The following is a 16,257-nucleotide window of genomic DNA, read 5'->3' on the forward strand; positions in this document are numbered from 1 at the left end:
GATTGAACTCTATCTCCGATCTTATCCGAATCCATCGCTCTGAATACATCTGGCAAACACGATGGACAGCAACGAAAAAAATTGCGCCGCGTCGATCTACCTTTAATTCGTGTTCACCAATTTTATTAAGATAAAGCAGTTTCTGCAACGAGGGCCAGCTCTGTTGAACTACTTTTTGACACGCTTGAACAGAGTCTCAATGTATTGCTGACGCTGTCGTGATGTAGTTCCTTGTAAAGTGGTGTCCACTGACATCAGCTTGGACGAGATTATGAAAAGCAAGGAAGTATGCTTCAATATTAGTAGAAGTAATCGTTACAAGAATACAGGTGTTAACAAGACGGAAAACAGTTCATTACATGCAAAAAAAAGAGCCTCATTTTGTTTTTCTAAGAAGCCATGACGTCACGGGAGTCATTTTTGGTCCCACAGGCTGCCTTCCACTGCGTGCGCGGAAAAAGGTTGGCGATAAGCAGATTACACAAAACGTATTGGCTTTCAACGCCGTAATCTAGGCCCAGAGGTGGCGACCGCTAGGACGTCGGTGAAAACTGTATTGTGAAGAATACTACGGATGTAGAAACTGGAAGCTAATAAAACATGCAGCGAAACAGAGGACAAAGCCACCAAGCAGGTACCAACTCGTCTGTTACCCCCCAGAGAGGAGTGCAGTTTGAAAAGATCAGGAAATGAGCTTCCATAAAAGCAGCACATTCCAAAAGGGCTGCATTCTAAGGATATTCCAAGTCAGCATGTCCACAATAGGAGAGGTGTTTTTCAGAAGCAAGAAAGGCTGCACTTCTCATTCATGATTTTTCTCTCCTCCTAAAATCCTTCTTTGTCTTTTCCTGCCTGCTATATACCTTTTCAAAATCCCCCTTCTGCGCGGCGCCATGTTAGCATTTTGGCGCCGCCTAACGTCAAAAAGAAGTATGAGCGCCATTTTGAGCTGTGACAGCAAATTTACTACTGCTGGCGTGCCTCGCTTCGCATGTGCAACCAAAGTTTCTGTGACCGCTCAGCATCCCTGATTTTTGCCGTTTGTTTTTGTTGCTGTGTTGTCCACTGCCTTTGCCCTGCGCGGGGCGTGAATAGCAACTAGGTGGTCTCTGATAACGCGATCGTGATGGGCACCGAAAACGAAGCCCGCGGTGCCTGCGCCTCGTCGAGTTCGTCGCGACATGTGGTGATCAGTGGTGAGTGTTTTTACTGCGTACTGATTCCTTTGTGGGCAGCAGTGTTTGTGTGCAGCCACGCTTCATCAAGTTGAGAAGCTGCGCATATTCGGGTGCAAATTTATCCATTGTGCGCATTCAGTAACGTTCGAAACTATTCTTGAGTCATCTTTTGGCTGATAGCCCAGGTGCAGGTTCATCATGTATTAATAATGCGCATAATGGAGACACATTGATAGCTCTTGTTTAGTGTAGCCACTCTCCGGTTTGAGGAAGTGAACGTGCTGGCAGACAATAATTCTGCGGGCACAACTAGCCAAGTAATCAGTGAATAGTTGCGCTTTTGGATGATGTGTTGCAAAAGTAACATAGTATTAGTCGCCAAGGAGAGAAACTCGCTAACGATCTTGGGAGACGAAGCGTTCGGGGTGAGACAGATTTTTTTTTAAGGGATTTAACGTTCCAATGGGACATCGGCTATGAGGGACGCCATAGTGGAAGGTTTCAGATAGTTTCGATCACTTGCGGCTCGTTAACATGCACAGTACACGAGAACTTTGCGTTTTGTTCCGATGGAAACGTGGCCGCCGCGTCCGGTATCGACCCCGTTGCCTCGTGATTAGCAGTCAAGCGTCCTAACCAGCGAGCCCCCGCGCAGGGTAACGCCGATTTAAGACACCGAGAAGAATGGCACCCGTTTTCGCATAACCTGTGAACGCCACGGCGGCAAGAAAGAGCACGCTCTTGCTTGCACTTAATCTTGTTAGTGCTGGTATGCCGAGCGTACTTTAATGGACGCATATTCTTGAGTAAAAAACGCAAACGTCGCTGTCACACCCGTGTGTTCATGTCAGCGAAATGAGAGTTTGTTTACACGTACTCGCGTTTTTTGCGTGCCGTACGGCTGGAGAAGCGAAAGTTGGTGCGTGGTGATAATGCTTCGTGTGACTGAAAAGTGTTCCTTGAAAAATGTCTTTGAATGGAAGTTTCTTTGCCGCAAAGTTTGCTAGTAATGGCTGCTACGAGATTGCTGTGTGTACTGGTACATTGCTTCATTTAACTGCATAGTTGGATAAAGGGTAAGGTACTGCATTGGGCATTTAACCACTAATAATGTCTAGAAGGCAAGGTGGGCTGGCCGCATGCATTTTTTTTATTCATGAAGTGTGCCATAAGGCATAGTGAGAAATTCGCAGTGGTTATGTTGAAAAGAATGTCTGCCCATAACATGTGCATAACTTGGAGATGATGTTCATATCATGTTTGATACAGGTTTTGATTACAATGCTTTGTTGAAATTGTCTCCTTGAGACAGCTGATTTGCATTGCTTAGTAAAAAGCAGTTTTCTTAATTCAACATCTAGAAACTATTATGGAAGAGTAATCCAACAGTGATTATGTGCTTTTTTCATTCGCAGTGGTTATGTTGAAAAGAATGTCTGCCCACAACATGTGCATAACTTGGAGATGATATTCATATCATGTTTGATACAGGTTATGATTACAATGCTTTGTTGAAATTGTCTCCTTGAGACAGCTGATTTGCATTGCTTAGTAAAAAGCAGTTTCCTTAATTCAACATCTAGAAACTATTATGGAAGAGTAATCCAACAGTGATTATGTGCTTTTTTCATTTGCAGAAACCATGACGTACACCCACCCAGATGACATCAAAGACTGGTCAGAAGACATGCGCGACTGGCCAGAGATTAGGGGGCCCGACATTGTGTTCTACTTAGTGCAGACAAAAGCATGTGACCTGCTTGAAGTAAGAGCTTACAAATCATTAGGGTCATACAATTACTTGCAGTCAGGGTGGGTGGGGAAAGTACTTGCACACAGAGTGAGTGATGACATTGTGATGCTAAAATCTGAAGTGACGCCTACACAGGCTGTAAGTAGCAGGCCACATCAAGTGTGGCTGTCGGCAAAGAGCACAGGCGAAGTTCTGCGTGCTGGTTGCTCCTGCATGGCTGGACAGGCAAGAGTGTGTAGCCACGTGGGAGCGGTACTGTGGAAAGTGGACTGTGCCGTTTCTTGTGGCTTCACTGGAAGGGCCTGCACAGACGCTGCCGCAAAGTGGAACAGAGGTACAAAACGCAACGTTGAGCCCAGCAGACTTGACCAGATAAACTTAAAGTTGAAGGAAAAAACAGTCGACCCTGTAGTTCAGGCAAAGACTGTGCCTGTTAAAGCACCACTATCAGAAGAGGAATTGAAGAAAATGCATGAGGAGTCAGGATATCCCGAGCTCTTCAATAGTCCAGGTATCATCCACTTTATTATTGTGCTCAGCTGTTTTCAACTGCTGTCTTACTTGGCTGCGTGCTGAGTAAATGGCACATGCTAAATATTCCCTTGCATGGTTTTGTGCAAAGCCAAATGCACGTTTGGTCTCAGATTCCTCTCGCGTGTTTTGTTGTACAATTTTCCCTGCTACTTGAAAATGCTTCTAGGTCTTGGCAGGTTGAAAAACCTAACTTGGTATCGCAAGCACGTCAGCCTTATTGCATATTTAGAGCCCATAAGAAGTTTAACCTCTTAATGTAGACTATCTGGATTGAGGTTACAGAGTCATTTTCGTTTCAGTGTGGTGTGCTCTTTCATTCCACTTCCAGGCACACAGCTTTATGCAACGTTCAATGCAGCACCACGGCAGCCCAGCAGACTTCGGAGAGAGGCAGCACCACATGGCAGCCATGAAGTCATAAGTGACTTACCAGCCAGCTGCCTTCGATGCTGCGCCTTTTATAACAAGTTTGTTAACTTATCGCCAAAGGCTGCAGCATCTCTGGAGAAAGAAACAAGGAGCCAAAATTCGCCACTTTGGCTAATGGCACGGTGCCTTAGATTGACAGCATCTTGCATGAGAAAAGTACCTAAAAAAAGCAGCACACCAGGTGATAAACCAGTGAATGCCATAATCAGCCCCACGTTTACTGGCAATGCAGCCACGAAATATGGCCAAAAATTTGAAGCAGTGGCTCGTGCACAATTTGTAAAAAAAACAGGGCACAGTGTGACACGGTGCGGCACAATATTATGTCCGGATATGCCCTGGCTCTCTGCGTCTCCTGATGGCCTCCTTGAGGCAGCTGCCGCTGTGCTAGAAATAAAGTGTCCGCATGTGATGAACTGTCTGGCCCTTGTGCGTTCTGGAAGGCACGACGTTAAGGAGGTTGATGGAAAGTACATGCTGTCTGAAAATGGGCCGAACGGTTATTATGGCCAAGTTCAGCTGCAGATGCTGTGCACAGGCAGTGAACTCTGTTATTTTTACATGTGGAGTATAGAAGCTGAAATTGTTGTTGAAGTGCCTTTTGCACCTATGTTTGTGAAATCAAACTTGCCACGACTCCAACAGTTTTACTTCCGTGACCTCCTGCCAGAACTGGAAAGGCGCCATGTGTCTGGACGGCTCATTATTTCCGCAGAATACTCAAGGTTCTGTAAACTTGGTGTTTGAAATGGGAGTGCTACTGGAATAAATATTCTTGAGTATTATCCAGTACCCCCTTTAAAGTGCGAGATACTGTATATCTGAAGTGTGCTTGCACAGTAGGCAACCCTGCAATTCGGAGGCGAAATTCTAGAGGCCCGTGTACTGTGCGATGTCAGTGCACGTTAAAGAACCCCAGGTGGCCGAAATTTCCGGAGCCCTTCACTACGGCGTCTCTCATAGCCTGAGTCGCTTTGGGACGTTAAAACCCCATAAACCATAAACAAACCCTGCAATTCATGAATTGATTCCAGGTTCAAGACAGGTATTCAACAAGTTGTGGCCTAATTGTTCCTCTGTGTGATCTATAGAGCGTCAGATCTGCTCAGTGCCAAAACCATTGTTATAATCCATATCTCTATGACCAATGCACTGTTACGTGTAATGATGTCTAGAGTTTCCACTTGTTTCGTGTGTGCATTGCTTATGGCCATTGTGTTCACCATTTGGGATATATGTGCAAATAAGTGCACATTGCATTGCTTGCACAAATGGCACAAAGTTATTAGAAAGTGACCAAACCCATTTCAATGAGTGTAGCACCATAATAAGGCCTTTTAATTACAGATGCATCCATTTAGTTCCACAGTTATTATGCATTCATATACTGGAAAATTGTGTGTGTTAAACACCTCAAGTTCAAATACCTTGCAGTCCAGTCAGCTGGGACAAGTGTTGACATTGGCTGCAAGCAGTACAAATCTAGAAAATGATGTGAAGTAAGGCCACGTGCACGTGTGCAGTGTCCCCACATTTGCATTGCCGGTTCTTTGCTTCATATGCACATTGGGGATTAGAATGACCTCTTCTTTAAGGTATTAGTGACAAATTTGGAGTACGTGTAAGGTGCACTTTTTGAAATGCCAGCCACGTCATTGCTTTGAAAAGAGGTCCTTTCCAAGTTTCAGTTTGGAAGGCTACTGCAACATGGCTCCAGCCATATGGTATGGCTACTTTATTTCGTCCGCTTTCCACACATACTCTTGTACTTGGTAGTGGCATAGCCAGAAACTTTGTTCCGGGGGGGGGGGGGGGGGCTCATGTTGCAGCGCGGCCTCCTCACAGAATATGTGGAAGAATCAAATGCAACAATAATAACTGTATTGCCATTGACAATGCTATTGTGTTTTAGATAACGCTGCGCACTGTGTAGACAAGTGTAATCTGTATTTTTTTAAATAAAAGAATGTATTCGTATGTCTTAAAAATCGTGGCAGACATGATTACAAAACATAAACCTGAGCAGGGGACAAGACACAACAGGGAAGCAAACAGGACGAGCTCATCCTTTATGCTTCCCTTCTGTGTCTTGTCCCTGCTCAGTTTTATGTCTTGTAATCATGTCATACCAACTATCCCCTTATCGTTCACTCGTGGGAGACATAACGAATACCAGTGCTTCCATGTTTTTGCGTATTTAATAGCTAAAGAAAATATCACACGAAGTCTACAACTATATGGAACCAGCAAAGCAGTGCATGCATGCCACTGATATGAAAAACGTAAAGGCGATGAAATTAGCAAGTAGAGGACGAATATTTTAATGAATGTTTGTCGTTCAAGAACATTTACATTTTTGTACTTATGCAACGGGCAGGAAAAATTTTGAATGACGCTGTCCTTCGTTCCTGTGTACTGCGCAGCAGCAGCTGTCACCGGTCATGTATTGCGAGTAATTGTAGAGAAATTTTAGTCGCAACAGCCAGCCATCGATAGGTCCTTGAAAGTTGGTGCTAGGATGGGGCCCCTTGCGTTACATGACTCCAGGTGCACGGGCGTTGCCAAGAAATCTAACCAGAGTTAGCCATGTACGCGCCAAAATGTCTTTTCTAGTCTGAAAAACACTTGATGACAAAATCCAGAATGACTTCGGTGGTTGTTTTGGTCAGGGGCGCGGGACAGTTCGAAAAAATTTCGGGAGGGAGGGGCTGAAGCCCCGTAAGCCCCCCCACTTCCCTGGCTACGCCCCTGGTACATGGCACAAATCTACTTAGTTGTGGGCTCTCTTCTGGTAGCAATTAAAGGGCCTTTGAGATTGCAAAGCCCTGCACAAACAAGAATCATATCGCTTATCGTCTTCTTGGACTTGATGGGCAGGGCCTGCTTAAATATTCTGTAGGTTTTAATCCTGTTTATGGCGCACTCCACGTGAATGCGCACGGAAGTTATCCTTCTCGTCCTGGTGACTTCCTCTTCACTGAGTTGAGATTTCCCTGCAAAATGACATATCCATGAGGCAATCGAGCCATTCATTATAGCATGTTTACACGATACCCTTACCTTTTGTGAACGCAGGCACGTTAAGCTTCACCCCTTGAATAATCATGCTTGCTGTCAGGGTGAAGCCTCTGTCAGCCATGACTTCATCTCCTGGGCCGAGATGGTCCTCCAGCTTGCAGTCTTTTGTAATATATTTGTCTGATGCATGTCCTCCATAAGCTGGAGACACATACATTATGTACCCATCTGGTGCTATGGCAATAAGGAACTTCACAGTATTGTGCGCCTTGTAGCTACTATAGGTTTGCGCCCTTGGTATCAGTTTTTTTGGCCGCTGCAGGTTTATTTCGGAGCAGTCGACAATGCATGTTGTGTCGTATCCGTTGTCAATGAATGACTTGGGCATACTGTTTCGGATTATTGATCGCGGTAGCCAAGTTACAACTTTTTCCTTAATGGTGCACAGCACCGACAGTACATGCCTGAAAATGTTGCAGACACTCCCTACTGATATTTGAAATATTCTAGCCAAGTGCCCATAGAGAAGGCCAAGGCACAGTCGCATTAGAGTGAGCAGCAGCTGATCTTCATACGGGAGCACAGTGAAGAGCTTCCTCGACTCTACTTTCACTGCTGTGACCAAATTTTGGAAGTGTGTTTTACCCAGCCCTGTATAAAAGACACAGTCGTCTTCTCCTAACGTTGCAGCAGATAGCTGCTGTTTATCTGACAATGTGCCTAGACCACGTTGGCAGTAACTATGTTCATTGTTCTGGTCCTCCCACTGAGTTGAAGCAGTTCTCACTTCAGGAGATTGCTCCTGCATAGAAAGAAAGTTGCAAGAGTTACTAGCGCATGATATAACAAAACAATGCACCAATACATTGGTTACAGTCTCGTGATTATCCAAAACTACACATGTACGTTTGCCAGAAATAGTCCTGAAGTACTTTCGAAACATCTGCATCCGACTAGGCCAGCTAGGCATAAGTTCAAGCACAAAAGTCATCAGCATGCAACATCTGCCGGAACCCTTTTACCTCCTCCCTGATTGGTAATAAGAAATTCGTTGGCCATTAACAAATCTCTTCTTATTGCAAAGAAAAAGGGGCAGTAAGTTGCCAGGTCTGCATGTTGGTGTGGATGGTAAACCTAAACAGAGCTGTATTCCCCGACTACAGCTTGTGAGCTGCACATATTTTTGAATCAACTTTTGAGTTTTTTCTGAGCCCTAAGTAACCCCTTAGAGGCTGAACCATAGGAGTACACATTTTAAATGCATTCCAGTAATAAAATGGCTCCTCCATTTCAAACTAGCGCCTTGAATTCTTCAGCTGCGCAGCAGCTATTTGTGGCCGCTTGGACTTCCATCAGCATGAACTTATGTTTGCTTTCATAGTGGACCCAACCCGCGGCCACCATGACAATTCGACAATAGACCACTCCTTAAGTTTCTCTACGCGTGCCAAAGGTTCTCTTCATAAAATTGGTAGCAAAATTGTTTCTGCTGAGGTGTAAAGAACTGTGGCGCACTTTGGGGACTGGCACTTCACATCATCAGAACATGATGGAGGATTGTGGAAAATGTGCTCACTAAAAAGCTTACGATATGATCTCCAGCAATACCTTCAGTCATACGAGTTCAAAAATCATTGCCTCCACATCACGCCACATTTAGCGCACTAAAAGGTAATCTTCATGAACAGAGATCATCCTGATTTTATTTCTTAAACCAATAAAACTGCTTGGCCCAAATATCACTTGGCAACCACCCTTTCATAAGTTTACATATTGAATTATTTTCTTCTCTGGTATATGAATTTTAATTATGAAATGAAGCTCTTAATCTCTCTCAATTTCTTTGTGAGCACACTGCACCTGTCATGGTGAGTTGCTAGTGCCTTACATGAGACTACACTGCTGTGTGTTGTTAGTGCGGATACGCTTCTACATGCTCAGCTCTTTAGCACTGGGAGAACGTACTGGCGCTGGCAACCTGTATTTTGTCAATGATACATATTTGTGCATGTCAGAGCTTGTGCATAATGAATGCAACCATTTTCCATCAGCTTTGATGAAAGCTTTGTACCATGGAGGGCACATATGCATGTTGCCACTTACCATGGCAGGTGCTGCTTCATCTGGGATCCCGTCATCAGCCATTTCTGGTGCTGCCTGAATAATAAAAAACAATGTGCATCGAGTATTGCTGGCAGTGTGATACTTGTCCTAGAGTGCACGCTTGTCATAATGCGTGCTGCTATCATCTTCAAGGCACAGACTAGTTCTACACAGGCTGAGGCACCAATCATCAGCATCTCAAAGAGACGCACTGTTATTGGATTTCGGGGAGGGCGCGTTCTGAGTGTAACCGTCTGCCCTTAGCCATGACGTTAACACTCAGAGAAGAGCACAAAGCTGGAGGCAGGCGGGCACTTACCACGGCAGGTGCCAATTCATCCTCCGTCATCTCCTCGGCCGTTTCAGCAGCTGCCTGCATTATGGAAAAATGTTGTGCATTCAGTGTGAGCAGCAGTGTTATGTGCAGTAGCACCCAGTATGCTTTCTGATATGCAAGATGACCTTGGAGCTTTTTCCCCAAACATTTGAAGACCGGTACGGGAAGAGAACTTATTTACCTAGCCGCAAATTTTTACACTTTAGCGCGACCTTACAAGTGTCGTCTACTAAACATATACAAAAGCACACGGAGAATGTTTACTACATTCAAGTCAATGCGAAAGCACACATTTTTTTCTTTGTAGGAGATTACAGAGTGAACAATGTCGCGGGACGGAGAGCTCACGGAAGACAGACAACGAACAATTTTGCTCGGGATTTGTACCCATTGGATTAGGGCTTACGCACTAAAGTCCTTGTTACATCCATGTCATAAATTGAAGCACAAGTGCTGAATATGTCACGGCACGTGCATTCTGAGCGCAGCCAACTAAAACAACAGATTGCAGATGATAGGAGTGCACTTGCCATAGCAGGTATTAGTACTTGGTCTAGAATTGCCTCCTCGGCCATGTCGGGCACTACCTGCATCGAAGAAAAATGCATGTCAACTGTTGATCATAGTACTAAGCACATTCGCTTGTTAGAACTAATGTGGAACTTAGTGCTAACATAGGCACCTGGGAAAGCACTTACCACGGCTGTTGCCACTTGATCTGATTTTGGATCCTCGACCATGTCATCGGGTGCCTGTATCAATTCATATTAAAGTGCAGTTACCAATGTGTGGTTTTAATTCATTTATAAAATGAAAAATGTGTTGCAGCATGCATATTTGTCGCCGCTAGTTTCCATTATGCAAGCCAAATCCATTTTCTGGTACAGAATTCAATCCTTGACCAAATGCAAGACATATTTTACAGTGTTTCGCTTCACACTGATTACGTTTTATCTAATATGCACTAAGATAGGTTACAGATGGGTATTAGCAGTTTAATGCATCATAGTGTTGGGACCCAATGTCTGATTTAGCGCCAGCAGAAAAGAGTTACAGCACTTCAGATTTTTATTACTATTTTATCGGTATGAGCATTGCATATTGATGGCCAGTGGCCTTTTGGTCAGAATTATGCTCATAATGTTGCTATCTAGCACCAGCTCAACCATTTATGCAGTTCTGTGGTGAAACTGGCCTTTACACCTAACCTAGATGTCAATGCACTGTCAGTCAGGCAACCCACATTTTACTCTAGATGCATTGAAAGCTGGAACGTGTACTGTTGGGTGGATGAACAGGGCCGAATAAAATACCAATACACTAAGGTGTACAAGTTACATGCATACATACAAGGTAGCAAAAATAAAAAAGGGTATTCACCTAATGCTGTGTGTGCACTTATCCAGAAACACCTCTGCCTATGAGGCAGTGACATTTCGGTATGTGCTGCGATGATGCACAAAGTCGGCCACCATGCAGTTATGAAGTGAAACTAGCCCTTGCTGCAAACTACACAATGGTGTTGTATTTCAAAGTCTCCATTCTGAACAAAGTCTGTATTTATTAGAAGTTCAGATATGCCCGCATGAGTATGAACTTCTCTCTCAGCTTGTATCATATAAAGCATTTAATGACGCTGCCTTTTGGCACCTTAAGCGTTAGATGCTGACTGCGGAAGGAAACATTAAGGTGACCGCGTCCTGCCTTAGTGGATATACTGACGCAAGCTGTACTATCGCAGACAAATTTTTGTGGGACTTGAGTTCTTGGAATGAATGAATGAATGAATGAATGAATGAATATTGAATGAAGGTGTTAAAGGCCTAATTGCACCTTCCTCCGGTAGCAATATCGGGCGACTGGGCAGCGAGGTGAAGCTACAATAAACGTTTTTCCAAAAACTCTCATCCCGCAAACTTTTGTCCTCGACAGTATAGATAGTTCCTACTTGATATGCCTGCGCAACTTTCTACAAAAGAAAAAATGTTTAGAAGAGCTTTCATTAGCATTACTTTAGACCTAACAATGATTCCAAACGTCTCACAAGGGCATGATTTAATGACTTAGGAGGGTGTAGCTGCGAGCAATCAATGATGCCATGACATGCACACAAATGTGCTCCAGAATGTGAAAGTTGTGGACATTAAGTGGTATGCAAGGTTTTTACTTACCAAGCAAGCCTCGTACTCCTCAAGTGGTGTATCAGTATCCTTATCATCAGACATGGACTGCACAAAAATAACAATTTTACCATTTAGTGCTTTCCTCGTAACCTGTGACATTTACACAGCCACATTCACCATGAATGCAGAGGCATCATTAAAAATGTCAATTTCACCCTAGATGGATAACTATGTGTCATTGCAGCTGGAGGAAAGAATGGATGGATGGATGGATGGATGGATGGATGGATGGATGGATGGATGGATGGATGGATGGATGGATGGATGGATGGATGGATGGATGGATGGATGGATGGATGGATGGATGGGCGGGTGGGTGGGTGGGTGGGTGGGTGGGTGGGTGGGTGGGTGGGTAAGTGGATGGATGGATGGATGGATACGGCTGAACCCTTTACATCGGGCGGTGGCTCAAGCCACCTAGCCATGTCTTGTGAAATTTTACTCCTGTCTTGCTTTTAGCCACCAATCAGATAACCTTCGCTTGGTTACTTCTAACCTCTTAAAATCCACTTTCCCTTCACTATCCCTAAACCCCAATGCCTTGGGTAAGTCAGCCCCGCTGCCTTCCACTGTAGGCTGAAGCCCTTTACAGAAAAGTATCAAGTGTTCAGCTGTTTCCTCCTCCTCTCCGCACGCAATGCACAAAGTGTCTATCGCCTGGTACCTTACTCTATACGTCTTAGTCCGCAAAACTCCAGTCCTGGCCTCAAACAACAAAGAACTTCCCCTACAATTATCATAGATATTTTCTTTGACAATTTCCTGTTTAAAGGTCCGGTATGTTTCTAGTGCCGATTTCGTCAGCATCCCTGTTTTCCACAAAGCTCTCTCTGTTCCTTTAACCTTTTTCTTAACCGATAATTGCTGATTTGCCCCCTTACTGCTGTCCAGATATTTGCTTGTTAATTTTTTAGTTCGCTTTCTCCATTTCGTGTCAACATTCTTTATATACAGGTATCTGAAAACTTTCCTAGCCCACCGCTTTTCCTCCATCCTTCTCAATCGTTCCTCAAATGTTATCTTACTGCTAGCCTCTCTGCTCTCGAAAGACGCCCATCCCAAATCACCCTGTACCCCCTGATTTGGTTTATTGCCATGTGCTCCCAAAGCTAACCTCCCTACTCCCCGTTGCCTAATTTCCAGCCTTGATTGAACATCTGGCCTCATACACAGGACCGCATTCCCGAAGGTCAGGCTAGGAACCATCACCCCTTTCCAGGTCCCTCTTACCACCTCATACCTATTGTAATTCCACAGTGCCCTATTTTTCATGACAGCTGCATTCCTATTAGCTTTATTCATTACATATTTTTTATGCTCTGTCAGATACTCAACACTGTTATTTATCCACACCCCAAGATACTTGCACTCATTCACTACTTTTAGCATGAACTCCTGTATTCTATGCTCGCCGCCCTCTTCATTAAATGTCATGACTGCAGATTTTTTCTTACTATACTTGAAGCCTAATCTATCTCCCTGTGTACTGCATATGTCTAACAACTTGTCTGAAAGGAGCACCCTCTGGTAAGTTAACTACGCCGAAACATAATACCAGCACAGTCTAGTATGTAAATTATGCACCCACGTACGGGAGAGGAAGAGAACAATTTTCAGGGCATTCACTTAATGCTGCACGTGCACTTATAAACTCTTCTGCCCATGAGGTAGAGGCCTTTCAATGGTACTTGTCTGGCTATGAAACAGTGCAAAAAAAAACTGCAGGTAATTTCCGAAGCACATGAAAAAGTAAAGTAACGTGCGTCTGGTTTCGGCGATTCGCGATGTCGCTCAACCGCGCAAACTCCAAAACCTAAACGAGCATGCCATTCTCTCCTTTGATTATTTCGTTGCGCCTGCACTGTAACAGTCAGAAGATAATAAACTTACTAAATCTGGGCACGCTAGCGCGCCAACGTCAGTTATCTATGATCCATAACAGCGCGACAGACGGGACAAAGAAGAGGAGACACAACACACAGCGCTGACTCACAACTAAAACGTTTATTGGCTGCCAGCCTGTATAAATACTGGCCTGGTGGCCGGGAAAAGAATACAAGCACGCTTGACTTGCGTGATATCAAACATCGCCAGTTCATCAGGCACGTGTCAACTTACAAGAGTCATCAGTGCAAAATATCACCCCTACAGCAGGCACGAGTTTTCATTCACAATCAAGGTAGCGGGTTTCCTTATCCGACAAGGCTACAGAGGGAGTGCTGATACACTGATCTGAAGTCCTAGCTATCAGGTGGGCTTCCATTATTTCCCTAGTTAGCGAGTCGCGGTTCTTACCTAATACAGAGCATTCCTTGTAAAGGGGAAAACAAGTTTTTGAGTCGTCGTTGTCTTCCTCGTCATCGTCATCTTCGTTGTCTTTGCAGTTTCTGCAATGTTTTGCTACGTGGCCTGTGATAGCGACACGAGAGACATTATATTGGTGCTCCTTTAATCTTTCGTTAACACATCGGCCAGTTTGGCCGATGTAACATTTGCCACATGACAGAGATTGACCCTTCCGGCAAGAAAGTTTGCCGTAGTACCGTATCTGCACCAAGTCTCGCATAACTTGAAAAGAATTGGGAAACATGCTGGTGTCGAAGTTGTCTTCTCTCGGCGCCTAAGCGACTGTCTAGCCTGGTCAAAAAAAGTAAATTCAGTAGGAAGGGAAACCACGCAGCTGCTCGACAAGGCACGCGAAACAATTCGTGCCTTGCCGGGAAGGGGTCATCTACTCTCTACCTCTGTCATGTGGCAAATGTTACGATGTGTTAACGAAAGATTAAAGGAGCACCAATATATGTCTCTCGTGTCGCTATCACAGGCCACGTAGCAAAAACATTGCAGAAACTGCAAAGACAACGAAGATGGCGATGACGAGGAAGACAACGACGACTCAAAAACTTATTTTCCCCTTTACAAGGAATGCTCTCTATTAGGTAAGAACCGCGACTCGCTAACTAGGGAAATAATGGAAGCCCACCTGATAGCTAGGACTTCAGATCAGTGTATCAGCACTCCCTCTGTAGCCTTGTCGGATAAGGAAACCCGCTACCTTGATTGTGAATGAAAACTCGTGCCTGCTGTAGGGGTGATATTTTGCACTGATGACTCTTGTATGTTGACACGTGCCTGATGAACTAGCGATGTTTTGATATCAAGCAAGTCAAGCGTGCTTGTATTCTTTTCCCGGCCACCAGGCCAGTATTTATACTGGCTGGCAGCCAATAAACGTTTTAGTTGTGAGTCAGCGCTGTGTGTTGTGTCTCCTCTTCTTTGTCCCGTCTGTCGCGCTGTTATGGATCATTGTCAGCACCAACTCGCCCAACAACTGGTATTGTCAGTTATCTGTACAGCATCGCTTCACAATCCCGTCTTGGCGCCAGTCGATCTCCGCATCTACAAAGAGGCACGGGCTGTCACACTTTCAAAATGTACGTGAAATATGGACGTGAAACATCACAGCGTACCTTCTTCGGTTGCGGTGTGTACGTCTGTCTGACTAGGCGGCGGCGTCCAACAACCACCTGAAAAAAAGATGCTGGTAAATCGTCGTAGCAGAAGCGTGTGCGCTCATCTGGGTCGCGAGCGAAAGACGACGGAAACTTACTTTCTTCTCGTAGCCCATATCCAGCATGGGGACAGCGTTTTCCTCCGTCTTCTTTCCTCCGACGAAGTGTCGCGAGCACACACGGGAGGCTTCTGTCGCGTCAATGTTCTTCCTGTTGTCGGCAGCTATCCACTGCTGCCGCAGTGCAGGCGACGTGGGGAAACGATGCAAAGTAAACATATCGCATCGACACTCCTCTCGCGAAACGCTGTGCTGTGGGCACACGATGATGCCTAGAATGTTTCTTTTGCGCTGGTTGTTAGTGCAGCCGTAGACAGCGCAGTTCCGGCCAGATGATTTTCGATTAGAGTACGACATAGTAGAAGCACGCCGCTTCGAAAACCACACACAGGGCCGTGGAACCGCTTGGCGAGTCGGCGATGTCACAGCTCGGAGAGAGGTGGCAACTATGGTAGGATACCCTCAACACCAGGGACGCCAGCGCAGGCGCGCTGGTTCAATGGTAGGCCGTGAAAAGGTGTATACACGTTTGCACGTACCGCCATATTCTGGCTGGAGTGCTTTTTAACCTGACGCTAAAATTCTTCGCACCTGCGCTTAACTTCCGGCGCTCTAACTTCCTCCATTCACCCTTCTGCACCTGTAACCCGAACAATGAACAACCCAAACACCATGGAACGGCGACGAAGGCATTTTCCTCTCCCTGCCTAGCCTCTGCTGCAGGCAGCGCGCGACCATCTGGAGTTTTCCTTCTCAAGAAGAATGTGAGTGTGTTGCTTGCGTTCGAGACCTTTTAGTTGAAAAACAAGCTTGCCGAAAAAGATGACTTTCTGCTATCCGCAAGTGGTTAGTTGACAACTTGCAGAATAGTAGAACCCTGTGCAATATAGCACATATTTTTCCAAACGAAAACCCTCGTTCACATTTCCGATTTCTTGTTCGAAAAGGAAGAGTGAATATGCTTCCTTATCTGTATGAGAGGGAAGTTGTTGAAAGGACACAATGAACAGCCAAAAGTTTTAGTGAATTCAAAGTTTCTACCGACTCTATAGGGCGCCCAAGTTCGCCTCCCCTACCAGCACAGGTCTCTAGCTTATCCACAATAAATACTCGCTCTCCTTTTGTGTGCAGAGCATGGGTGCGAACGCAAG

General features: G+C 45.0%; 1 protein-coding gene and 2 long non-coding RNA genes across 3 annotated transcripts; 1 reads left to right on the top strand and 2 right to left on the bottom strand.

Annotated features, from left to right (window-relative positions):
- Window positions 1-962: 962 nt before the first annotated feature.
- LOC144107152 (uncharacterized) lies at window positions 963-5,146 on the top strand. The gene is made up of 3 exons (XR_013309235.1): window positions 963-1,196; window positions 2,816-2,943; window positions 3,794-5,146. It is a non-coding gene; the product is annotated as an uncharacterized LOC144107152 (long non-coding RNA).
- A 1,791-nt stretch (window positions 5,147-6,937) lies between these two features.
- Window positions 6,938-7,537, bottom strand: LOC144108706 (uncharacterized; the record flags this gene model as incomplete). The annotated part of the gene is made up of 1 exon (XM_077641878.1): window positions 6,938-7,537. A coding segment is annotated over one exon (600 nt), but the record flags the coding sequence as incomplete, so codon positions are not given.
- Window positions 7,538-14,905: 7,368 nt separating this feature from the next.
- LOC144107488 (uncharacterized) lies at window positions 14,906-15,588 on the bottom strand. Its single transcript, XR_013309284.1, has 3 exons — window positions 15,146-15,588; window positions 15,006-15,062; window positions 14,906-14,934 (listed from the first exon to the last, which is right to left on the bottom strand). It is a non-coding gene; the product is annotated as an uncharacterized LOC144107488 (long non-coding RNA).
- Between the last annotated feature and the right edge of the window lie 669 nt (window positions 15,589-16,257).

Source organism: Amblyomma americanum, chromosome 10 (genome assembly GCF_052857255.1).
Source record: "Amblyomma americanum isolate KBUSLIRL-KWMA chromosome 10, ASM5285725v1, whole genome shotgun sequence".
Lineage (NCBI taxonomy): Eukaryota > Metazoa > Arthropoda > Arachnida > Ixodida > Ixodidae > Amblyomma > Amblyomma americanum.